The sequence below is a fragment of the Calypte anna genome, chromosome 7, assembly GCF_003957555.1.
Source record: "Calypte anna isolate BGI_N300 chromosome 7, bCalAnn1_v1.p, whole genome shotgun sequence".
Classification (NCBI taxonomy): Eukaryota; Metazoa; Chordata; class Aves; order Apodiformes; family Trochilidae; genus Calypte; species Calypte anna.
Window position 1 is genome coordinate 26,954,280 of NC_044253.1, and position 25,477 is coordinate 26,979,756.

Consider the following 25,477-nt stretch of genomic DNA (forward strand, 5'->3'; position numbering starts at 1 on the left):
CAGGCTGCAGGACTGTCTCTGCACAAGGCCATGCCTGTTCCTGACTTTTTTTCCAGTGAGCTTCCTAATACAGAAGCAGAAAATTGTTGAGGTTATAGATAGCTCTGGAGATCTCACTGCTCAGAACAATCACAAGTGGAACAGGTTACCCAGTGGAACTTGCAGGTTGTCCCATGGACTCACTCTGCCAAGCTCTGATCAAGAGTTTTTTTGATTCAGGCTTTACCAGAAACAACAGCTCCTTAAGCTTCCATAGCAGCATCTTTGTCTGGTTCATAGCAAAGAAAACAGGAGCTTGAGTCTCTAAACTCCTCTCTGGGGTCTGCAAACAACTTAAAATTAAGATAAATAAAGAAATAAAAAAAGTCAGAGGAGAGGTGCAGAGCTGAGAAAAGGGTCTTAAGTGTATAAGAAGCCCCATAACATTTTCCAAGACCTAGTATGAACTTGGACTGAGGTCTGAGTGTGCAACCTCTCCCCACTGTAAGCATGGGCAGGAGATAACAAATCAAGAGAGGAAAGCAGAGTCAGATCCCAGGATAAAGCAAAGAAAGTCATTTAGCTCAATTTAATGGCTTGTTCAGTGAGCTGAAGTGTTGCTGGAACTAAGGCTTCTGAGAAATTCTCTTTTTTCCGTTTTCTTCTGTTCCTATTGAAGAGGGCAGAAGCATATTAAACCCAACCCCATCTGAAGGTCAAGTAACCAGAGGCTTACACCTATTTCCTGCTTCTGGCCCAGGGAACCCAAGAGAGCAGATTCTCTCCTCAGTTCTCCAGTTTCCCCTGTCTCCAAACAACACTGCTGTAACAAACAGATAAACAATGGGATCAAAATGGTGACTGCATCCTGAAGGTTCTACTTGTGGTCATAGAGGCAAAGAAGAATTTGCTGGTGTACATACAGTGTTGTACTCTCAACAGGGCAGTTGTACCACAGTACAAGTCAATGCTTTATTTAGCAAGTGTCCCAGTGGAGATGATGTAGGGATGCCACTGTGACAAAATAGTCACCAAGTAAGCTGCTCATCCCAAAGCCCCTGCTCCTAGTCTGCAAGGGAATTCTTGATATTTAAGGGATGACAAAAACTTTTAGAATAAGTGAGAGAATCCTAAAGTAGATGTGCTAAAATTTGAAAGTCCACGGGGTAGCAGTGATAACTCTTTGGCCCCGAGCAATTCAGCAGCATTTAACTGTGCGAGGCTTGATTCAGCAAATACCCAATTTCTTCACCTTCACAAAGCATGCAAGGGAACTGAGACACCAACCAGCACATCAGCCAAGAGGCACATCCACCAGGAACTGCAAGTATCCAGGGAGCAGACTGTTACATACCATCTGGCCTTGGCTCTCCTGTGCCCAGACCTTAACCCAGACATATGCTGCCTTTACAAAAATAATGCAATTCCCCACCCTTTTTGTTCCAATCCCTATAAAACAGGCATTTCTGGTTTAAGGGTTAGGGTAAGGAAGGAGAGGGGAGAAAATAGGTCAAGAGCAGTCACTGACCTCCATAATCAGGGATGTTGCTACCTGGTGATGCATATAGGATGTGCAGGGCTTCTTCCCACTACACATCCCTGAGCTGTGTGTTTAACAGGATTTAAAAAGAGAGAAATCACTCCTGCTAATTCCCTGCAGCAGCACACACTTACCCACTTGATCCAGCTTTCAGTCTCCTCTTCTGAAAGCCTTGAAATGGTGCGAGGCAGGTACCTCAGCAGGCTCTCCTTGACACATGAAGAAGCAAGAGTGCCTTCTGCCTCCACCAAGCTAGCAATAACATCAGCAATCCGGCCAGAGCCTTCCACCACAACACAGGGAATCTTACTCTTAATAGCCACGTTGATAGACTAAAGAGCAAGAGAAGGAGAGGTGATCACCTAAAGCACGGTTGTGTTATTAGAGGCTACTATTACATAAGAAAGTCTGAAGGTTTGAGGTTTGACTTAGGGAAGTAAAACAGAAGCCCAAGATCCAGAATGTTTATTCCTACCCACTGACACTTGACCAATAGCAAATCTTTTAACATAGCATTCACCTAATCACAGAGAGCTGTGAAGAGCCCCAAAGAAACTGAGGGACAGAAATCACCATCTGCCCAGTTTTAGAGTTGCTCAGCAGATCAGGAAAACAGGCAGTTAGAAATAGCATTCAGGAGACATTATGACACTCAAGTAACACCTTAGCTGAGTACAAGGGTTCTGCCTTTAGTTGCTGGAGATGCAAGCAGTGTCTTTTATACAGAGATCACCCCTGTAGCATCATGAGAACACCAAACTCCAGGGTTACTGAATGTCCCCAGAGAGCTACTTATGTGACAGCTCATCAGCACGTAAAAAAAAGGAAAAAAAAAAAAGGTGCTGAAATGATGATGGAAGGGCCATTATCTCCCTCCTGTTGCAAAGGCCACCACAACAAAAGTAATTTCATTTGTATCACTGCTATTGAGAGCACAGTCACCGGAATGTAAGCTGAATAAAAGGAGTCAGAGTAAGTTATCAACAGTCACTGGAAAGACAGAACACCCATTGGCTATCCAAAGGGACAGTTTCGTGAGAACGAAAAAATAAACACGAAGTCAACAAAACTATGAGCACATTCTGTGACTTGGTTAGTGAGTCCATGATAAAAGCAAGATGTTTTTCCTTACCAACCAGACTGAAGTGGTTTGCTTAAGAAGAGTCCTGATAAAGTGTATGTTTTATATCACAGGAAGCTTAAAACTGAAATTTGCAAGAGTTTTACTTCTCCTCTACTAAAGCTTATTCCTGTCTTCAGGTACCAGTCAGAAGCTGAGAAAGAGGAAGTCTTTCCTGGCCAACACCACTATAATCAAGGCATAGCAAGGACAGACATCTACAGCACAGAACCTTCTGTGTCACTTTGGGCTGGTCAGAGACTATTTACTCCTTAAGAAGATGGTTGCACCTACAAATGAGTGAGAAAGCAGATCGAGTGTCTCTGTGTACTAGTAACACCAATGAATAGCCAAGAGAGAGGCATAAACCCTTACTGAAGTATCATCCAATAACTCCTCAGTGGAACCTCTTGGTGGGAGTTATGCATTTGATTTAAGGTGGCATTTATTCATTCTGATTAGCTAGCCAGAAAGTCTGTGTTATGCATCATTTCTTAACACTGGATTTGAGGCTTATCCATAATACACGTGTAACCAAAAGGCTGCCCCAGGAACTACACTGCATGGCACATAGGAACAGTTCCCTCAGTGATGGCCAAATCCTCTTTTAAATGTTGGCAATTTGGATCTAAAAGGAGATGGGCACATTCAACGTGTCATTTCCAGCAAAGCTTTGCTCTGAAACCTGAACTGATGTTTTCATTTCATCTTAGGAGCCCTAATTAACACATTGAGCTTTGCATCCGCACTCATCTGCAATCTACCTGTGAGCAAAGCTACAACTAATCATGTGAATGGGATCAAAACACTCAGGAAACATACAGGGAGGCTGGGATAGTGATCTGAAATTTCAGAGTGCTGTAGACTAATTAATGTTACCAATAGAGTGATAAGAGGGACTGTGCTTTGAATGCTGACTGTTGTCATCCAGTTTGATTAGCCTCAATATTAACAGCAAAGCTCTGGTCAGAAAAGGTTGTAGCCCCAAGATCACCTCTTCAAAATAAATTATTATAAATCTCACCCTGCTTCTAGTTCACCAACTCAAACACTGATCTACTCTCATCATTGTATCCTACCCCATTGCAAAATCCAGCCCCTTCCCCAGTTCTTTCTCAAGGTCCTTCAGCCCAGGCTATGGCAGTTTCTCTTCTTGCTCCCAACCATCTCATCCTCACCCACTGTGGCTGTTCCCTTCCCACACAGTCTGAGCTCACATTTCCTGGTCCCAGGTCCCTTTGCTTTTTCAGTCCCACCCCCCCTTGCCCAGGCCACTCATCATCACTCTTGCAAGGTAGGGATAAGAAAAAATCCTGTCACCTAACATTGAGAGAGAGGTAGAACTCAGCTCTTTTTTCCCTTCCCTAAGTGTCACTTGGACACCTTTTTCCAAGAAATTTCTTTCTGCCTCCCTGTTCTGTTTATCCTCTTCCTAAGTGTCATCTATTTGAAGATGATCTCTCCTCCCTTCCCTTCAAGGCTTCAAAAGGTCAGAGTCAGCAGACAGAGCCTTCCTGCCTTGCTCAGTTGCCCAGATTTAAACTAGGTGCAATCCACAGTTCTCAGGAGCAGACATCACAAGGCAGCTCAAAGAAACTCTGAGCTGGAGTATCTGCAGCACAAAGTGTTGTTACCTGTATATTACAAGTACACATCTCCACTGAGCATGGGCAAGCCAAGACTTCTCAAATCAAAGTTTAGGCAAATTTGTATAGAAAGGACCAAGAGCTACATGGTTGACAAAGGCTCTCCTGATTACTGCTCAAATAAACACAAGAACAACATTTTTGTGCTGGATTTGTTATGGAAGAACTGGAACAACTGAACTGTTCCAGCCAAAATTCTCTAGAATATCAGCCTGATGCAGAACTTCTGCACAGAAAATTTTACTGGAACAAACTTCCTAAGTTTAAACTCAACTACAAGCAAGGTCTTTCTATAGCAAGTGCTGGGCAAGGTGCAGTACACAATAGGAATGTCTACTTTATCATGTTGCTTACGAAGCAATCCATCTTAAATATTAGAGCAATGTCCCCACTGTCACTCCTGAAAATAAGTAAAAGGAATAAACTTACTTTCAAAGTCTCTTTCCCTCCACCTTGGGCAAAACACACGATTGGAATCTTTCCACCATAATTAGATTCTTTGAAACATGCCAAGAGAAAAAGAAAAAAAAAAGCAATCCATTAATGCACTTTGAACAACTTATTTTTCCTGACTACAATCAAAGAATTTACAAGCAGCCCATGCAGACACTACAATGCTAATTTACTGTTGATTTTGCCAAATCTATTAAAAGCTTTTCCTGTTTTTAATGAAAACTCAAGTTTTGCCTAATATTCTGCATAGCTGGCTTCAGACCCCCTCTTCACCAGATGTTTTTTTTCTTCCTCATAATCACAATTTTTACTAACTCTGACGTCCCTAAAACATGTGGGTTCTTTCTATTTATCTAATGCTTTGACCATTTTGAGTCTAGATACAAGGTTTTTATCACAAGTTGAAGATTCCAAACCACTAACTTCACATTTTCAAGTCCATAAATTTGGGAACTAGTGAAATAGTAAGTTTCATTATGATCTGGGTTTTTGTTATGAAGCCATAACAGCAAATACACTTCTGCTAAGGTACACCATAAAAAAACCACACCCCAAGTCTTTAACTAATTTCCTGAAAAATCTTTTTTTGCCTTTTTGGCAAAGAAGGAGCTGGAAGAGGAATTCTTTAGGAACAGGTTTCAGATGGATCAATCCCCTCACAAATTAATATGTTGGAAAAAGCCTAATTTCAGCCCCCCTGTAATTATGCATCAGCTACGTGGAATTCAGTGCCACGTGGAAGTGTGCAGTGGAATCAGCTTCCAACAGAAAGCCCAGAAGAAAGAGAGGGCAGGGCTATGTGGCAGAAATGGGTCACTTGCTGTGACCCACAAAGGACTATCATCACATACAGAAAGATGAGGATTATTTTTCTGAAGAGGCCTGGTTGTTCCTGAAAGTGCCCAAGATGCAGTGGAGATAAGACATCCTTCCAACTCAGCACCCAAGGGAAACTAAAGCTACTCTTTTGTTAAATCATTGTGCATCACCCCCAAAGGATGCAGAAACTGAGGAGAAGGAGGTCTGACCCCTGGCCCCCCCACCTACCTGGGATAATCCTCTCTGAAATGTACTTTTCTAACTGAGTTCGTACTTTTGCCTCAATTGCAGGGTGCCCATGGGTGCCATTATCAACCAGTAAGAGATGTGTGTGATTATTATCCAGGCAATAGAGGGGGTCCTTCTTGAGATCATCCATGATGTAGTGAGCCAAGTAGTATCCCTAGAAGCACAAGAGCATCATTTAACAGAGATCCAGAGGTAGGTAATGCACAAGCCTTCAAAGACAAGCCAATAACAGCTGAATCCCTAGCCATCGACTACTCCATGTTAGTTAGAAGTCTGGATTACCTGACTCAAGACACTGCTCATTGACAGTCTCAGAGCAGCAGAAGACAGTGAGAGAAACCTCAAATTCACAGCATAAACATTTGCAGAGGAAGTTTTTCTCTTTAAAAGAGCAGTCTGATTTACAATGATCCACTCAAAATCAACTCAGTTAATGGAACAGTGCAAGTTATTTGAAATTATCTTAGAGATCCTTTTAAGCAATGACTGCTTCCTGCAGCCACCAGAAACATTAGATCTGTGGCAAAGTTACTTTCAACACCTCATAGCATTAGAGATTTTTTAGTTTGGAAGGGACCTCTTGAGATGATTAGTTCAACACTCAAACTTCCTTACAGCCCTCAGTAAACTAAACTGCTTTTATTTACCTAGCAAGATGTTTTTTAGCTGTGTTCTACACCATCTACTGGACAAAAGACAAGGGTATCTTACAGATAGGATAACAGTATTGATGAGCAAGATCTGAAACAGCAGCAAAAATTGCAACATGTCTTAGCTAATGGAAATGCCCACTCCAGGCTACTGTGGGGATTTCACAGCAGCTAAAATAACCATGGAAAAGTTTATTCCCTAATGCTCCCTCAGACATGGAGTTAGAGCAGCTGAACTTCCACACAGATATCCTAAGCCCACAGCTGAAATCCCCAGTCCCTTGCGCTCCCAACCTGATGTGCACAGCCATCTCAAACATAAAAACACTTCCATCTCCTCCTGCTCTGAGGAGAGCACCTGATGTTTCATCTCACTGCTATGTACACTAAGGAAAAGCTGGCCCCAGGCTGCATTGTTTGGGACACAGTAGATCAGGGTAAGTAGGCAGATGTGCTTCTACACAAATACTGCACTGGGAAGCATGCTGCTGAGCTCTGCTTTACCAGAACACACAAGCAGAGCTTGACTGACCCACTAAAGTCAGTCGTCACACGGCCGACAGCATCAGCAGAGACACTGCTGGGAGCAGTGGGGCAGAGCCAGCCAAACCCTCCTCTTTGTTTCCCCACCAACCACACGTTTCTTACATCATGATCACTACTGCGAATCAGACACTCTCGATTGGAAATCATGCCCCAGGCTGCTATGCCAATAGCCACCACGTTTTCCTCTGAGCTCCGACTGATGGTGTTGTCTCTGACCACCTCCCCGATGTACTTCATCAGCCCATAATGCGTGCCGCCGGTGAAAATCCAGGCCCCTGGGGACAACATGCCACAACCTGGGACAGTGTAGTGGACTACCCACCCTCCTAATACAGCACCTTTAAGATACCACAACCCAAGCCCCGCTCAAGACCTTACCCTCAGAAGAGGCATTTATTCTTCAAATAACACAAGATGTGCTACACACCTTACCCACGTTACCATGGGCATCCCGATGTTGAGCTCTCAACACTGGAACCTCCAAACTGCTCGGTCACATTTGCCCCGAGTGCACCAGCCAAGCAAGAACAAACCAAATGTCCTGCTTCCCTTCTGAGCTGCTGCCTCTCCAACAGGTTTATGCAGCTATAAAATAATACAGACACATATCCAGGTCTTTACCTTTGGACTGGGCAATGTAGATCAGCCTGCTGAATATCTTGCGCATTCGGGGCTTGAGTGCAAAGTTCTTTGCACCCCCGGTGACAGAGATGACGAGGTTGGGGGTTTTCAGGTGCCAGTGCTGGGTCATGAGATCATAGAGAGTTTCAGAGTCTGTGTCACAGGACAAGCGGATGTACTTGGGTGAGAGAAAACAAGAGAACAAGTACAGAAAGGAATAAATACTGACAGCTGGGAACAGACCAGGAATTACATTTTTTTCTCTAATGAACACTCTTTCTCCAACAGCCAGTTGACAACACATGAAGTGACAATGAAGTCTTTGTTTCTTCCTCTAAAGCATCTTTATCCTCCTGAGGAAAGCAATAGCATAGACCTTGGGATTCCAAGTAATACTGCAACAATGAACACACCACCAAGGAAGTTTATGAAATAATGATTTTAACTGTAAGAATTCAATTGATAGCTTCCACTATAGTGGTAACAAGTGAACTAATAATAATTACAGTTCTATTTTGATTACACTACTCAAGCCTTAATTCAATGAATTATAAATTCCAGGCTCCATGCATATGGTGTCCCTATCACAGCATATACACACAACAACTTTATCAAATATGTCTTAAAGCTAGAACACTGTGTGAGGATGCCATAAAGCACACCAGATAAACTGGCTTCAGACAGACCTGCTGTGTCTCTATTTATGTAAAAGGCACTCTGGCTTTTTCTAGCTATGCTGCTCAAAAGACCCCATACAATTTCATCACTGTTGGTAGTTCAGCATGATGGACTTTTGGAAGACAGTCATGGTTATATCATCTGCACTAGGAGATGAAAAGCAGCAACTTGGACCTGAACCCAAGTGGATTTTTTATAGAATGCCCAGTGTTTGCAGGAGAGCAAAACCAAGGGATTAGTTTCAGGAAGAAACATCCTATTGTGAGAGCCATTTCACTTGAACGAAAGAACATACTCATGCGTTCCAGGAGAGGTTCCCAGGAGGAGTTCTTGCACCTGGCTGAAACCAGCACATCACAGGAAAAGCCAAGCAGGCTCCAGCACCCACACCAGAGAGCCAAGGGACCCCCATAGTTTCTGCTCTTCGAAGCATGAACAACATGAAGCCTGAGGTGTTCTTCAGGAGAGGGTCCCCCATAGGAGAAGGAAACCTGCTAGAAGCATTCACTGCTTCACAGAGTTGGTAAACCCACAGCAAATCTCATCAGCTCAGTAGTAAGAAGACATTACTGCTAAAGGCACCCGATACACCTTGTAGCTATATGACCACCTCTGTTCCATCAGCGGCTGTTTCCAGTTCAAGTGACTTGTTATTTTCATCTATACATTCTACCTACCAGCAACTACACCTCTGGCAGCTCCAGAGTCCTTTGCAGGCTCTGCTCAAGCAGGTGAACCCCCGGGTTCAGACACTTTTTCTCCGAGGTACACCGGTGCCATCTGGTGGTACAACCGGCTGGTACAGCCCACCCACCACCATCCCCCCCTCCCACCCAGGCCACGCCAGCACCCGAAATCAGGGAGGGAGCCCAGAGAAGCCGACAGAACATAAAATAAAGCAACTGCAATGTCCTTGGCTGTCACAGGAGCTGAGAAACACCGCAGTAAAAAACCGAGTGTGCAAGCAGGACTTAGAGAAGCTAGAGTTTGTTCACACCAGTCTGTTTACATCTAATATTTCTGCTCAGAACCTTTTTGGACTCATCTTTCCTAAAAAGAGCAATGAAGGATATAAAAATTCCCACCCCTCGCTGATAATAGTTGGCTTTGGTTACCTTGGGTTTGAAGTTCTCCCCACATCATATGAGACCAAAACAAAATATACTGCAATGCTTAAGCCCAGCAGGTGCCTTGCAGTTAAGGGAATAAGAAGGTGGAATAGAGGTGTAACTCCAGCCTACATGCTGAGGGGATGGATTAGGACACTTATCTGCAGTATTTGAACAAAGTATGCTCTGAGATAGGCACAGTGGCCTTGAGAGTCCTCTTAAAACAACTTTGAGCACACAAATCGATCTGCAAGGCAGGAAGGGTGACACAGCCTAAGGAAAGATCATACAAGGTTTGAGAATTCAGAAATTATGCAACTGAATGAGCCATTTCTTCTTTCAGTGAAGGGACACAAAAGCTTACAGTAGTGTCAGGCTAAAATATTCATATCAAGAAATATGTGAAGTACCTGGGTCTGTTCAAGCACCACTCAAAACCTTCAGCCTTCTCCCAACTAAAATACCTTGTTTCTGCCACTTTGCATTAAAAAGATAATTTATTAACATAACATGTTCTGATTTGCCTCATTAATTTTGATTGCCTCATAGGACTGGTGGTAAATCTCAGTCATTTAGAATCACAGAATCATCATGATTGGACCGTAACTGTGCCCAACTGTCAAGCCTAAAACAAACAAACACTAAAGAAAACAAAAAAAAAAAAAAACCACCATGCCCACTAGAGCATGTCCTGAAGTTGACACAGTTTTAAAAAACCTTCAGAAATGGTGACTCTGCTCCCTCCATATTAGCACCTACTAAAATAGTAGAGTACCTACTCTCCCAGAAAAAAAATTTCTTTGTAATACTTTAAACCTCTCCTGGTGCAACTCCAGGCCATTTCCTTTAGTCCTATTGCTATTTACTTGGGAGGCCAGCACCCACCTCACTACAACCTTCTGTCAGGTAGTTGTAGAGAGCAGTAAGGTCTCCCCCTCAGCCTCCTCTCCTCTCCAAGCTAAACAATCCCAGTTCCCTCAGCCGTTCCTCAGAGGATTTCTTCTCCAGACCCTCCACCAGCCTCATTGCTCTTCTCTGGACTCACTCTGCCACCTCTTTCTTGTCGAGAGGGACCCAGAACAGAACACAGTACACAAGCTGTGGCCTCACCGGTGCACACTACATGAGCCCAATCACTGCTGGCCACACTATTCCTGACAGCAGACAGGATGCTGTTGGCTGCCTTGGCAACCTGGGCAAGAAGACACAGATGAGCTTAGCCACATGTGTCTCCTCACACAGTATCAGCATAAATCATCAGAACAGAGGCACCAGCCATTTTCTTCTTTCCAGCCCTCCACTGTCCCCACACCAAGGAAAAAGCCTGGAAAAAAACCCAAACGTAACAATAAAAAAATCTCAAGTTCCACTGATATGGAATTACATCCTCGTTGAATTTACCATCACTATAGGATCTCCAGTCTGGGACATACTCAGTATTGAAATGTTTATGGGCCTGAGCAACCTGGCTGATATGGATATGCTTTGAGCAAGAAGTTTTGGCAAGAAAACTCCAGAGAGCCCTTACAAACTAAATCACTCTATGAGGGTATGGGAAGCCCAAGACCCATTCCAACAATGCACAGCATCCTCCACTGACCAGTCCAAGGCTTAAGACACAACTGCATGGAAAAGGAAGACCATCCATGAGCAAACAGTGAGGTTCTGCACTAGAACAGCTAGGGAAGAGGGAATGGAGGCCAGCGTGCTCTGCAGGCTGGCAATGTAATGGCAATGGTAAAACCATTACAAAGCATGAGTGATGATTTTATGGAATATAGCAGGTAGGCATGTGCACCTTCTGCACTGAAGAATACAGATCCTCAGAAGAAAGGTGTTACACCCCTACAGATATGAAATCCCTTATCACCTCATAGACCCTGCTGCACCTTCAAGAGCAAAGCATGTTATACATCCTCTTGTTCCAGGAATTGCACTGCTGCTCACCATCTTCTTTCTAAAGCACAAATAAGTTCACAATGGAAAGATGCAGTGTTCAAAAAAAACATTGGAAGTCTCTTATTGGTGTTAAAGTCAGACATTCAGGAGTAAAACATCTTTATCCAGAGCTTGATCGTTCAGGCATTTAAGCTTATCATGTTGGGTTCACCACCAAAGGTGGGTAAAGGATACCAAGCAGCTCCTCAAAGTAGCTCCTCAGCACCATGACATTTCTGTATAAACAAGGACCACAAAAAAGCCTCTGTAGCTGCACACTGATACAGTCAGGGTACAGAGCCCCGGTGAGAGACATCACAGAGCTATCTTCAGTATTATTTCCTCCTAGCTCCAGACCTTCAGAATTTTATTACAAAGCAATTAAAATAAAACTAGATACATGGAAAAACAGTAATTGAACATCACCCATATTCAACAGTTCTACTGCCATGCCTGGAAACAGATAACCTCTTTTCAGATAACTCACATCATCCTGGGTTAGTGCAGTGGTGTTTTGGAAGGGGCTGGGGGGCAGACGGGACAGGGGTGGCTAAATAAATAATTCATTATTATTTAAATAATAATTTATATATTTTAAAATATTTATATTTATAAAGAACCTATCACCATATTGATAAACATTCTTGATATCACATATTGGTAAATAGATATAGGAAGCTGGATGCACCCCAACAAATAACATATCCAAGTAGGGGAAAAAGAAACTTCAAAATTAAAAGAAAAGGACCCGCAGAGCTGAGTAGAGGATCAAGTGAGAGAGTAGTGCCAGAGAAAAGATCCCAAGGTCAGTGAAGAAAGAGAGGGAAAGGTGCCCGAGCAGAGATTTCCCCACAGCCCACGGTGAGATGGCAGCTGTGTCCTGCAGCCCATGGAGGAGCAGACCCTGAAGAAGCACAGTGGACCACAGTGAGGTAAATGTGAATTTGTAGCCCCTGAAGTGTCACAGATGGCAGATGTGAAGCAGCAGCCTGTGGGGGATTGCAGAGAGGGGCAGATGTGGATCTGCAGCTGTGGAGGACCCCGTGTCAGAGGAGGTGACTGTTCCCAAAGCAGCCGTGACTCTGTGGGCAGCCCAAGCTGGAGCAGTTCCTGAGGGACTGCACCTCCTGAGAGGGACTCATCTCGGAGGGGTTTGTGAAGGGCTCTCACATGAGAGGGACCCCGTGATGGAACAGGGGAAGGATGTGAGGAGTCCTCCCCCTGAGGAGGAAGGAGCGGCAGAAACAGCGTGTGGGGAACTGACCCTGAACCCCCCCCGGTCCCTCCCTGTGCCCTGAGGGGGAGGCAGCAGTGAAGGGATGTGGGACTGGGAAGATATTAAGATCTTGCTTTGTTTTCTCTTTCTCCTTGTAGATTAAATTAGGTTGGTTTGGGTTTTTTTTCCCCAAGTTGAACCTGTCTTTTTTTTGCCTGTGCCCATAACTGGGGAATGCAAACCTCCCTGTCCTTGTCTCCATTAAGGAGCCTTCGGGTAGATTTTCTCCTCCCTGTTTCACAGTGGGAGTGAGGGAGGAGAGGCTCGGTTGGTACCGGCTGGGCCTAAACCATGACACCAGCCTACAAAACAAAACACAAACAAAAATATTCTTTGTTACCTATTTTCAGGGCCTGACAAACCATCTTGCCTAACTCCTTCCATTCCTATCAGAATAAAATAAATTTTAGCTTCACTTTCTAAGCTTTTCAGGGGCTTCCCCTGGCATTGCGTTCAAGCAAAGAACACCCAGCAGGGATCTGATGAATATCCTAAATACAATAACTTACCTTTCCTCTTTTTCCCATGCTTTCAAACTGAACATCCCCAAAGGCATCAGTAGGAAGTTCCTTAGTGTGCTTCTTGTAGTTCCATTTTTCATCGGTATTAATCTGAGTGCCCTCTATGTGCTGATTTTCAGGGTATCCACATTTACATAAGTTATCCCTGAAAAAGAGAATGAATGGATATGAAACCCCACAGTCACCATCCTGAGCACAGAAAAGTAAGCTGGGATATTATTAAAAAGAGACAGATTTTTTTTTCCACATCTGACAGCACCTTTAAAACCTCTGCTCAACTGGGACATTTCCAAGAAGTGGAAATTCTCCAAGAAGTTCTTCTGCAGCAAACCTGAAGCCAGCAGAAATGCAAGGTGCCTACTATAGCACTCACATCAAAGGCCAAAGTCCAGGGGCAGGGTTGTACAAACACAACTCAAAGCCAAGCAGTAGGTGGAGCTACGGACTTGGCTGTGCACAGGACACTGAATTTAGGACCTGATAAATGAGCAGTTAGAAGGAACCAACTCTCAGCTGAGACAAGTATCTGATCATGCTTCCTCCTCCTATCAGCCATTTCTGTCTGGCACTGGGCAATGGAGTGGAGTCCATCTCAGGAACCAGACACAGAGCTGACACCCTTGGATGGACCTCTTTCATTATCACAAACCAAGGTAAGTTGACCAGCAGCTTAATTTGAAACCCTGCACATGTGCACAGAAATAATGAACCAGAACTCAGCATCAGACACCCCCAGAAGTGTCTGATCCTCCCAGCTTCAGAGCAGGAGCTACAGAGAGGCCTGAGGGCTCTGTATGAGGGCTTCTGCAGTTACACTAGTCTGACTACTTTTCTCCTGAGGTTACAAAAAAACCTTAAAAACAGCCCCCCCAAAAGGCACCAAAAAACCCACAAAAAACCCAAAAACAAAGAAAAAAAACCACAAAAAAAGCCAAACCAACCAAAACCCGAAAAGGAATGTTGTGGTCCTCAAATTATTTACATTGCATAAGAGTTTAATAACTTGTGCCTGAATACAGAGCAACTATAATATCCTGTCTTAAGAGAACTGATGTCTGCATCTCTGTTGTTGCATGGAATGTGTGATTTGAGTTTAAAAGGAAAATTTAAGTTATGCAAAGCTCTGCTACATACATACATACATTCCTATATGCCAAAACCAAGTTAGTTGTGGAGTAACTCAAACTGATGCATTTCCAGTTTTCACACAGACTCCTGATAGCCAAGAGCAGTGCACTCCATAGTGGGGGATGCATTAAATAAACTTTAAAAGAATTAAAAATAATGTTTATTTCATCTTTATATCATCCTTTTACAAGTTATTTTTAATGTTTTATAATGTATGAAATGTTAGTACAGTAGATGGTGTACATAGTCTGTATGTTCAAAATTTTTTTTACTGACTGGATATATATTCAGAATAATTTGGAGATCATTTGTCTAGAGCTGGAAGAAGCACTCCAGGGTGCCTGTCTGACCATCAGACTTCCAGCTTTTTTGACCATGACTGGAGAATACCCCAGACATATGCAAAGAAGCAATGACAAGGAAAGGAGTTGTACAAGCAAGACCACTGCAAGATGAGATTGCAGTGCTAGATTCAGACCCTTAACAAAAATCCAAAAATACTGCTCCCTGCCCAACCCCTGTCACATAGCAGAGATACTCTCAGCTCCCAGCCTCCCATGCCTGTTAAACAAGAGAAAAATGTCTGCTTACATTGACTTGGTGTCTTTTGTGAAAAAGACACATTCTCTCTTCTTGAAGTTTTCTTGGATGAAGTTGACCAAATCCTTGGAAAAGAAAAAAATAACTTCAAATATCTCATGAAACAGAAGAGATGACAGAAACAGCACAGTCAGTTTGGACACGAGTAAAACTGGTGCAAAATTTCAAGTTTCCTTTCTCAAAGGGGGAGAAGGGGTGGGAGGAAACTAGAAAGTACTGATGAGAGTTGGCAGGACACAAAAGACAGCTAAAATCCACAGACAGGCATGCCCAAAAACATGTTTAATCAATATTTTTAGGATATATTGTGCTTGATACATATAAAGAGGCAAAAAGTTTGGCTTTCCCCTAAAACCAAATATTGAGCAGATTTGATGTCCTGTTACTAGACAGCCTATTTTACATCCAGTTTATAACCCAGAAGACCTACATAGAAAACACCTTACTTGAACTCAGTGGCACAAGATGGTTACCTGTAGACTATGCAGCATTTCTATTTGCATGAGCTGCCACATTTTCAAAGAACTTGCAGCACTGGCAGTATTTTTAAAGCAGTGGTTAATTCTGGTCTAATTACTGCTTAAAAGACTACAGTAAACCCAGTTCTTTTCCTAAGGAAAAAAGAAAAAAATAAAAAAGATAATAGCGTCCTCATGTGTGGAGGCTATTTTAATCCAGTACAAAAAGATCCCAGCAGGACACCTGAGACCTGACCAGCTGAAACCATACTTTATGTGAGCTCAGTGGAATATAAAGTCTCTCCAACTTATTTAGCCATTAACTCTCATATTAACCTTGGATCTCCACAAGTGCAGGAGAAGCTTTCAAACTTGGGAGATGCAAATTCACTCCTAATTTACATCTGTACGCTAGGAAACAAAAGAAGTTCCCACTTGCTGATAAAGGTTTTGGGGGTTTTGTTTGTTTTTAAGCACACATGGATTTGCAAGCAAAGATTTAGCTTGGAACAAACAGGGAAAACACACAGCTATGGTTGGGTTTACCATTTGGAGAGAACACTTGTAGTCAAACAGCAGTTAGAGGAAGTTATTCAAAGTGGAAGCATATTCTTTGAAAAGGACTGTAATGTCCAAAACAAAGGAAGAGAATATAAATAACAAGTAAAAGCCACAATGATGCAAGATGAAAAAAAGAAAAGGCAGGGGGGACCCACTTGCTCAAGCCCTAAGAGTTGGTCATTAGGCCTCTTGCAAGCCCATCAGAAGCAAGACTTCTGCCAGACAATACCTGTGATGAGCAAACAACTGAGGCTTTTCAAAGGATGTTTAACTTCCTTATACATTGTTTGCCTTTGCAATCAAGTTGCATGAAGAAGAGAATTTGTTTGTAACTGAAATGTGAAAAGGGATTTAAAATCAGAAGTGACTAAGAACCTACAATAAAGAGGCACAGGGATCAATAGGAATGCAATGCATCCTTAGACATTTACCTTGTCAACAAAGCACTACTACCTCCTGAAGGGTCACTAGCTAGGAAAACTTCTCCATAAAGGGCAAACTGACAAATGATTCCTCATTCTCCTGACATCATCTGGTTCATATCCTCTGGGGCTGAGCAGATACTCACGCCATCACTGCAGGACACATCTATGCTGCGTGACATACTGGAATAGAGGAGCCTGGAACTCTCAAAATTCCCATTTCTTCGGTGTCTCATGGTGCCCATAGAAACCTGAAGGAACATAATGGAGGGGGAAACAAAGGAGAAATGTTCATTTCTTTCACTAGATAAAAATGGCAAGGGCACTCAGTGCACCTCTATAATGCAAGGCAGAGGTTGTTCAAATCACAGAATCATCCGGGTTGGAAAGGACCTCCGAGATCAAGTCCAACCCTTGATCCACTGCCACTGTGGTTCCCAGAGGCTGAGTGCCACATTCAGCCTCTTCCAGGGATGGAGAATCTATCACCTCTCTGGGCAGCTCATTCCAATGCCTGATTCCAGCATAGAGTATTAGGAAGTGTACTGACTCAGTGTGAAAGTATAGTCTCTTATTTCATACAACAAAAAGAACTCCAAGTCAAAAAGCTTTGAGGAAGGAACATGCCTTATACACCATTCTATGCAATTCATTGTCTTGTTTCAACTCTTTCCCATGCAATTCATTGCCTTGTTTTAACTCTTTCCCTTCCCATCTCTGATGGGTGTGCTGAGGAACTTGTGCTATTCAGTGTTTATGTACAATGAAGAGAGTCTAATCAGTGAATTTACAAATTCAGCAGGACATTAAAAAGAAACATTTCAATCCCAGAGAACACTAACTGGGGTGTAAAAAGAACTCAATCCAGCAGTATGCCAGAAGCTTTGAGTAGATGCAGCACCTGAGCACCAATCCCTCAGGTTTCTGTCCACTGTCCTGTGACAAGGACAGTCTATATATGCAATCCAGACAATAAATGGATTTAAAGTTTGTTAGATCCAAAAGTAAATAAGTCACCCTTGGAAGGTAATGCCCTTCAGCTGCCCTCTACAGCAGCCCTGTCTGTGACAGATCTCCCTGTCTGTGACAGAACATTGCTTAGTTTGCACCAAAGCACAGAACAAAATTTTATTTATTCTAACAGCAAATACTTCAATTCCCTTTACATTACTTTGCAAAATAATAGTATATTTTCCTGAAAGCAAGGTTAGCAGCCTGGTGAGCTCACATTTCAGATCTGCTCTCAACTGTGTGCGCTGAGCTTGCCTGTCTGGTGATACTGCTACTGAAAAGCATCCCTCCCAGACACAGGATTGAAGCATTCCTGTGTAAGAATATATAAATTCTGGAGTCCAAGAAGTAGCAAATGGAAAAGACAATTTATTTAGGGTGTTCCAGAGAAAACAGAAATGGTACCAGTAGCAGGAAGCAGTAGTCATAAAGAGAATGATAGAGTGTGATGGCAAGTAACACCCAAAGCAAAAAGAGAAAGTGAATTTGCACAACCTCCCCCTATGTATTTATATTGCCAGTTATTAAAAAGAAATTTTGAAAATTCAAAAATATGAGGGGGAGCACAATTGATTCATTCAGCATTATTTACTGTGCAAGGTAGAAGTCAGTCCACAGTGACTCCCTCCAACTTCTTGGGCAAGCCTGGAATCTTAGTTGCTCTTTTATCACTTTTAGGTAAGGGAAGAACACAAAAAAGTCCTCTACCTCCTTCCTACCTTCTGCATGGAACAGAAGAGTTTTGTTGGAAAGAGCATTTCATCATGGTGCAACCTGAGTTATTGGCATGGTAGAGCTGTCCCTAACTTTTAGAAATAAATCCCATTTATTCTGCACTGATTTAGTGTCACATGAATGCTTAAAAAGGCACCTGCACTCAAAAGTTGGCCACCTGTAACCATCACTTATGGAAAGCCAGTGTTCACCAAAAGCTGGAAGGACAAATGGGTGTTACATGGGAACAGCAATGCTGTCTCTCAGGAATGGCCAACAGCAGAGTATGTCAAACCAGGCTGGCATTATTGTTCTACAGAGAGAAGAGCCCACTCCAAAGGCATGGCTCTCTGCAGAAAAAAGAATAACAGAAGGCTATATAGACTCTGCAAAGCATAAAAACAGAATAAAATGCTAAAAATTCCATCTAAGGCCTCTCAAGGCAACACTGGGGTAGGTTGGATGCCACATGAGATTCATATAATACTGCAATTCAGGGACAGATGTGAAAGCCTGGGACGTGGTTGGGATGTTTGGCTAAGTTTCACACCAACTCCACAGGCACTTGAGCACTACACCACCTTCGTCAGCCTTCAGATTAAGAACAGAAGTGTGTCAAGCTTTGTGCCAGATTCAGAAAAAGACTTTGTTGCATACTAAAACATATCACTAGAACAAAATAACCTCCAAAGAGGCCAGCAGTCTGGTCATGCCCTGTTCAGATCTTCAGCAAGGAGCATGGCTTGGTTTGCCCAAGAACAGCAAGGATCCATGGAAGGTCAGAGCATCTCTTCTTTTAAAGGTATTTGCTCAAGGGCCTTTTCCATTAAAAAAAAAATAAAAAATAGTGAAACCATAAGAACATACAGAGAAGAAAACCTGATCAAAAGACAATTAGAGAAACCACTCAAATGTGGTCAGTCACACTTATTGATAAGGATATGTGGAATGTGGGAGTGTTTGTCTGATCCCATGGAGGCTTTCTGATGGGGTAGCCTTGTTCAATGGGATACCAAGGAAAGAGGAAGCCATACAAAAAATATATAGAGGTTTAAACCATGTAGCAAATATTGTGGAAACAAAGATGATTAAAAAAAACCACTTTGCCAGCCACACTAATCAATGGGTTATCAAGAACCTGCTTGGGAACTGGGACTGCGCAGGTGACAAGGGTGAAACCTGAGTTTGGGGGATGTTGGAGAGGGGCTTGTGGGACTCTGCCAACTGAGGAGGAAAAGGAACAGAGGAGGAACAGGCAGAACGGGGTATATAGCAGGCCCTTTGCATGTGAAATGGGGTCAGTCAGATACCCATCTTGCTGCACCCTGCATGTTATCACTGCTGTCTCTCGTATCTTCTTAATAACTTAATGATCTGGGAAGGGGTGCTGGGCAGACAGAGGGGTTGTACTTGTGCTCAAGTGATCTGCAAATGTGTGTGTCCTTGTGAGCCCATAGTGTTGAGTTTGTGCCTGTACCAGTGACCTCCTGTCTCTGCTGGCTCAGAGGAAAGGGCTGGTGAAGAATCACCAGATTACCCTGACCCAGAACCCCATTAAATGCAGATGAAGCACTAGAAGCTTGCCAAGAGCAGTCAAACTACCATTACTTTCCCAAGACCATTTCAGCTGCCATTTCAAGGCCACTGGAGCCTCTTGCTGGGCACCCATGAAGAAGCCACTTGAGAATCACTCAGGGACTTGGTTTGCATGACTCCATTGACAGATGCAAGCCTAAACACAGTGGTTCTGAATTTATTGTCTGGCTATACAGTCTGGTAAAATAAAGTCTAGCTTTACCTTCCAGAAATATGGGACAATTGTTCGTCTATAGGACTGCCTGGCTTTTCTCCAAACACCAGGCAAGTCCAGGGTCCTGCAGGCAACATCCCCTTCCAAGGATGACCATGGCCCTAACTGAGATCTTAGATCTACATGATTAGATCAAGAAGGGCCTGGTAAACAAGAATCAGAACCATGTAATCCCTGGCTGGTTTGGGTAGGAAGGGACCTTAAAGATCATTTAGTTCCAAGTCCCCTGCCATAGCAGGGACACTTCCCACTAGACCAGTTTGTTCCAAACCCCATCCGACCTGGCTTTGAACACTGGGCCACAGCTGCTCTGGGCAACCTGAGCCAGTGTCTCACCACCATCACAGTGAAGAATTGCTTCCTAATGTATAACCTACATCTCCCCTCTTCCAGTTTAAAACCATTACCCCTTGTCCTATCACTACATCCCCTTGTGAAAAGGCCTTCCAGTATCCACAAGATACTGGAAGGCCATTTTAAGGTCTCCCCAGAGCCTTCTGCTCTCCAGGCTGAACAACCCATGAAGACCACCAACAAAAGATTGATAGTTCTCACATTCTGTTTCCAAACAGAGCAAGCAACAAGACTTTGGTGTTGGGGTTTTGACAGGTTTCCCTCAGCACTCCAAACATTTCCCTCCCTGAGCAGCACATGAGCTTTGCACATCTCCCCTAGTGCATGGATACTTTCCAGTCATGAGCTAGAGAAGCAACTATCAAAGCTCTAAGAGTTTCTCTTCTACAAAGACCCTGCCATTGCAGGCATTGTAGGTATGCAGTTCTTACTGCATCATGTGATTGATGTTTGGTGTAAAGGTGTTTTTAAAGCTGTAATTCAAGATAAAAGTTCCACAGGGAGAAATACATTTTGGTCTGTATCAATGCAACATGCTAATTGGCAGAGTTTTACTTTACTTGTTGATTTGTTTAATAAGTTAACATCAGAAAAGTGATTACAAGCATAACTGTACAGAGAGAAGATAAAAGGAAACAAGGGCATTAAATTATTCATTCAAAACACTACAGGATTTCAGGTTTGTCTCACTGCATTTATAAATAATTAATAAGAATAAACAAGCTGCAAGCTGAAAAAAGTTATCAAAAGAACCCTGAAAACCTTGGACTTATTTATAAATTTCAGTTTTGAAAAGGTGCATTGATACCACAGTGTTTAGCAGATATTTGTGAGCAAAGCTTATAAAATCCATAATTGCTATAACTAACACAGCAATCACACATGCTTTAAAAGAGGTGACACAGCTGCAGTCAATGTAACAGGCAAATGCAGTTCATTTCCCATCACATCTCCAGCCCATCCACTGTATAGGAGGACATTTTTAAAGCACCAATTAGCACATTAAATCATAACCTTTTTAAACATTGGGAGTAATAACCATTAGATAAACACCAGAACAATCTTGTAAACATAAGACTACTACTATGACTTCCATAGCATTTGAAGGAGCATATTCCAAGGAAATCTTCAGCCTAGAAGTGACTAATAAAAAATTATTATTAATTCTATTCTCAGAAAGGTTTCAGATAAATCTAACCACTTTTTGCATTAACATAATTTTACCAACTCACTTTACGTGAAAACTCCCCCCCCAAAAAAAAGATGTTGCCAAACTTCAGATGCACAAGCTACCTAAATTTCAGCCTATTAAAACTACATAATTTTCAGTAGAGAAAAAACACTTCCTAATCACATATCAGTGTGGAGCACTTACCAAAGTCTCCAGAATATGCCTCAGCAGTCCTACTGAAATCATTACACAAAGAGGAAGGTTTTGATATACTTCAGCTTGCAAAGCCCCACCTTTTTTAATCCATGTCATGCTTTCCTTTTAAGGGAGGGCACAGAAGAAGAGATAATGCACAGGAGCAAGTGATGGCAGGATAATTTCCCAATTAATAATGAAAGCAGGCATAATTGCAGCAGGGGGCAGGGAATAAAAGTTGCAGGTTATTTGCAGGAGAACAGTGATGCTCCTGTTCTACCTGACTGCAGACACTGAGAACAACACTGCACCAAAATTTATGCACTTGATAGCACTTTTAAAAACAGAAGTACAATAAAATGTTTGTTGGAATAAATAATTGGATCAGAAGATAATGAAACCATGCTAAAATCAACACCTATTAATCTAATTTACTACAAGGTTGTTGAAACACTAGTGAGTACAACAGAGCATTTCAAAACAACTGATATTTTCACCTAACAAGAAATTTGCTCTCAGTTCCTTAAATTCTTTCATCTGACACTTATTGGTCTAAAGTAATCTGGCTTCCTTCTGCCATTAGCTGCAAGCTGTTTACTTTGGGAAGCATTTCTAGTGCTGTGATACTCACAGTGACTCCTTGGACTGGAATCCCCTCTCCAGGCAGTGAATACCCAGTGTCCCTCTACATCCTTTTAATCACCCACTTTGGACAGATGTCACCACCCCACTAGCTCAAGCACTGTCCCCCCTCAATCCTATTTTACTTTGCACTGCAGTGAATGATCATGGAAGGAGAAAACATACCCAGCTCTTGAAGGCTGAAGTTTCTAATTCATAAGCAACCCCAGAGCTGTTGAGAACACATATATTAAAAACAACTGAAATGTTTTGGGTTTGTGTTGATGATCAGAAGCTCAAAGTGCTGCTTCCTGGTAATCAGAGGTGTCTCCAAACTGTGCAAAAGTACATTTTGAAACCATGACCCCAGAACATCCAGACCAAAGGACCTGCTGCCATGCACTGGACTCTCTCCACCCACCTTGCTCCAGGCTTTTTCTTCTCTTGGAAACCAGATTGAGCAATGCACCCAGGAATTTGTTCTCAGCATGCATTCAGTGGGCTAGGGCATGTAAGTTAATCACCAAAAAATCTCAGCAAAAGTACTTCTAAGGAGTTAGTGGGATTTCTCAACCCTGCAGCCTCCACTATGCAGAAGGTCAGTTCCTACAGGGTTCATCTCAGTGGCTGGCAGTAAATCACTTTCTAACCCAGGCCTTAGGAGAGCTCAAGAGGGGCTTTTTATTGATGAAGGCAGAAGTTAAGTGAACCAATATACTAATTCTCCTGTGTCAAATTTTTCTTTGTTATTCCAACTAAGTCTCACTCACCACCTCGAGTGAAATTTTTAATGCCACTTTGACTATCACAGGCTGACAGCATTAAAATCACCAACTGCTGCTTATTACATCATTTTTAGGTGCAAGGATGTTTTGGCTAAGCTTTGAACAACACATTATTAGCATGCTGTTTACAGACATCTTACTGGAGGTTTGTATCTGGGACATCACAACAGCCACAGAATTCAGTGGCTGAAGGTATTCCTGGGTCAGCTCTTCCCACCTGAAACTCAGAGAAGAGCCTGAGCAAAAATACAGATGGGTTTTGCAGCTCTATCAAAGCATGATGAACCAAACAGGCAAAAAGGTGAAACCCTTACTCTGTTGAGTGCTAATCATCATCCTTCCATAGCCTACATTCTCCCCATGGAACACAATGCCAAATATTACTGTGGAACAGCCAGGGCACTTACTAATTACAGAGGCCAAAACAAAGTGTTACACAGAGACTGACAAAGAACATTTCTATCACAGAAAACCTTCTGGATTTGTTTTGCTTTGGCTACAGGCTCTTAACACTGTTCCTCTTTCCAAGTAGGAAACTGAAGCTGATGCAGTTGCACACAGAAGCTTGTTTATTGTGTATCACCTGCCTTCTGGACCTCTTTATTGCTTGCTATAACAACCTACTTTTCTTTCCCCTTTTTATTCATACTTCAGAAACTCACCCTGAGCACGTTTAACAGCAAGTGGGGCTCCTTACCCATTTTATGTTGTGATTTTGGGTTCACAGCCACTAGGAAGAACAAAACTGTTTCATCCTCTTTTCAGCTCAGATACTGCATTTCTCAACAGTGTTAAGAGGGGTAGAAAGCAATGCAAATTATGAAATGTGAACTGTGAGATAATACAACACTTCTTACCCTCTTAAGCACCTTGAATGTAATTAGCATGAGCATGACAAACCTGGGGAGAAATAAAGATAATTATATACCATTTCATCTCCATGCCTCTCTGCCTCAGCTGGCTCCTAAAATGCCCAGCTGTTCTCAGCAAATGTGAGAAGGTCAATACTCTAGCAAAAACCCATGCCTCAGAAGTGTTGGGATAAAGCAGAGGAACCTCTTCAAATCAACCAAAAGGACAAGCACAGATTTTTTTTCCTCCCACTTTTTTAGCAAAGAGAGCTCTGACTCTTATTTCTGTGTGTGGACCATTGGGATGCACCTACCAGGCACTGTGGTCTCTTCCCTTTCAGGCAGCTTGTTGGCTTCCCTTCTGAATGGTATTAAAGCTCACAGAAAATTAGGGGTTGGAAGGGACCTCAAAAGATCGAGTCCAACCCCCCTGCCAGAGCAGGGTCACCTATAGGAGGTCACACAGGAACACATCCAGACAAGTTTTGAATGTCTCCAGAGAAGGAGACTCCACAGCCTCCCTGGGCAGCCTGTGCCAGTGCTCTGCCACCCTCACAGTGAAAAACTTTGCCTTTTATTTACACAGAACTGCCTATGCTCAAGTTTATATCCATTGCCTCTTGTCCTATCGTTGGTCATAACTGAGAAGTGCCTGGCTCCGTCCTCCTGGCTCTCTCCCTTTACATATTTATAAACATGAATGAGGTCACCCCTCAGTCTCCCCTTCTCCAAGCTAAAGAGCCCCAATTCTCTCAGCCTTTCCTCATAAGGGAGATGTTCCACTCCATCATCTTTGTGGTTCTGCGCTGGACTCTCTCAAGCAGTTCCCTGTCCATCTGGAACTGAAGGCCCCACAACTGGACACAATATTCCAGATGCAGCCTCACCAGGGCAGAGTAGAGGTGGAGCAGAACCTCTCTTGACCTACAAGCCACCTCCCTCCTAATGCACCCCAGGATGCCATTGGCCTTCTCAGCCACAAGGACCCATTGCTGGCTCATGGGCATCCTCCCATCCACCAGCACCCCCAGGTCCCTCTCCCTTCACTGCTCCAAACCTGCACTGGTGCTTGGATTAGTAACATCTGTGGAAAGTATTCTTCATTCCAAAAAAGGTCAATAAAACATTCAACCTATACCAATGTCCTGCCTGAAGCACAGGTTTGATAAGTCCCATTACAGCTTTGGCAGCAAAACCACAAATAGCAGAGCTTCTTTAGAGTGTGGGTCTTTATGCATCTTGAAAAAGCATAAATGTCTCTGTGGAGTTAATTGTTCAAGAGTCATGGTTCAGATGAACAAGCAACATTTTTCTGGTTGCTCATTTCTTCCTGTATTCAAAAAGGCAGGTGTACTGCTGGAGGTAAAAGTTTTGTAAATGACAGCCAGATCCAGTGATTCTTACTAATTTTGAATGGAAAACCCCGTAGAATGGCACTTTTCCAGGTGGCTGCTCAAGTAACAAGGTTTTAATATTAATTACTGAAAGCAATTTTGTTAATTTCAGCCATTTGCCTTGCCAAGTATGTAACAGAATATTCTAAAAGACTATAATGACACAAAAGATGTCACACTGAAGAGAAGATAGCCGTGTAAAATGGCAATATTTTGGCAATTACAGATATTTGAACTATTCAAAAAGGGATTATTAA

At 42.8% G+C, this 25,477-nt stretch overlaps 1 protein-coding gene across 1 annotated transcript in view; it reads right to left on the bottom strand.

Annotated features, from left to right (window-relative positions):
* Positions 1 to 16,550, bottom strand: part of TRPM8 (transient receptor potential cation channel subfamily M member 8) — a 42,185-nt gene extending 25,635 nt beyond the window's left edge. The window contains exons 1-8 of the mRNA XM_008495010.2: positions 16,461 to 16,550; positions 14,865 to 14,938; positions 13,134 to 13,290; positions 7,624 to 7,801; positions 7,105 to 7,277; positions 5,786 to 5,960; positions 4,715 to 4,782; positions 1,654 to 1,851 (exon numbers count right to left, since the gene is read on the bottom strand). Coding sequence (XP_008493232.2) covers positions 1,654 to 1,851; positions 4,715 to 4,782; positions 5,786 to 5,960; positions 7,105 to 7,277; positions 7,624 to 7,801; positions 13,134 to 13,290; positions 14,865 to 14,938; positions 16,461 to 16,550 — 1,113 coding nt within the window. The remainder of the gene's footprint in view (positions 1 to 1,653; positions 1,852 to 4,714; positions 4,783 to 5,785; positions 5,961 to 7,104; positions 7,278 to 7,623; positions 7,802 to 13,133; positions 13,291 to 14,864; positions 14,939 to 16,460) is intronic.
* Positions 16,551 to 25,477: the final 8,927 nt, after the last annotated feature.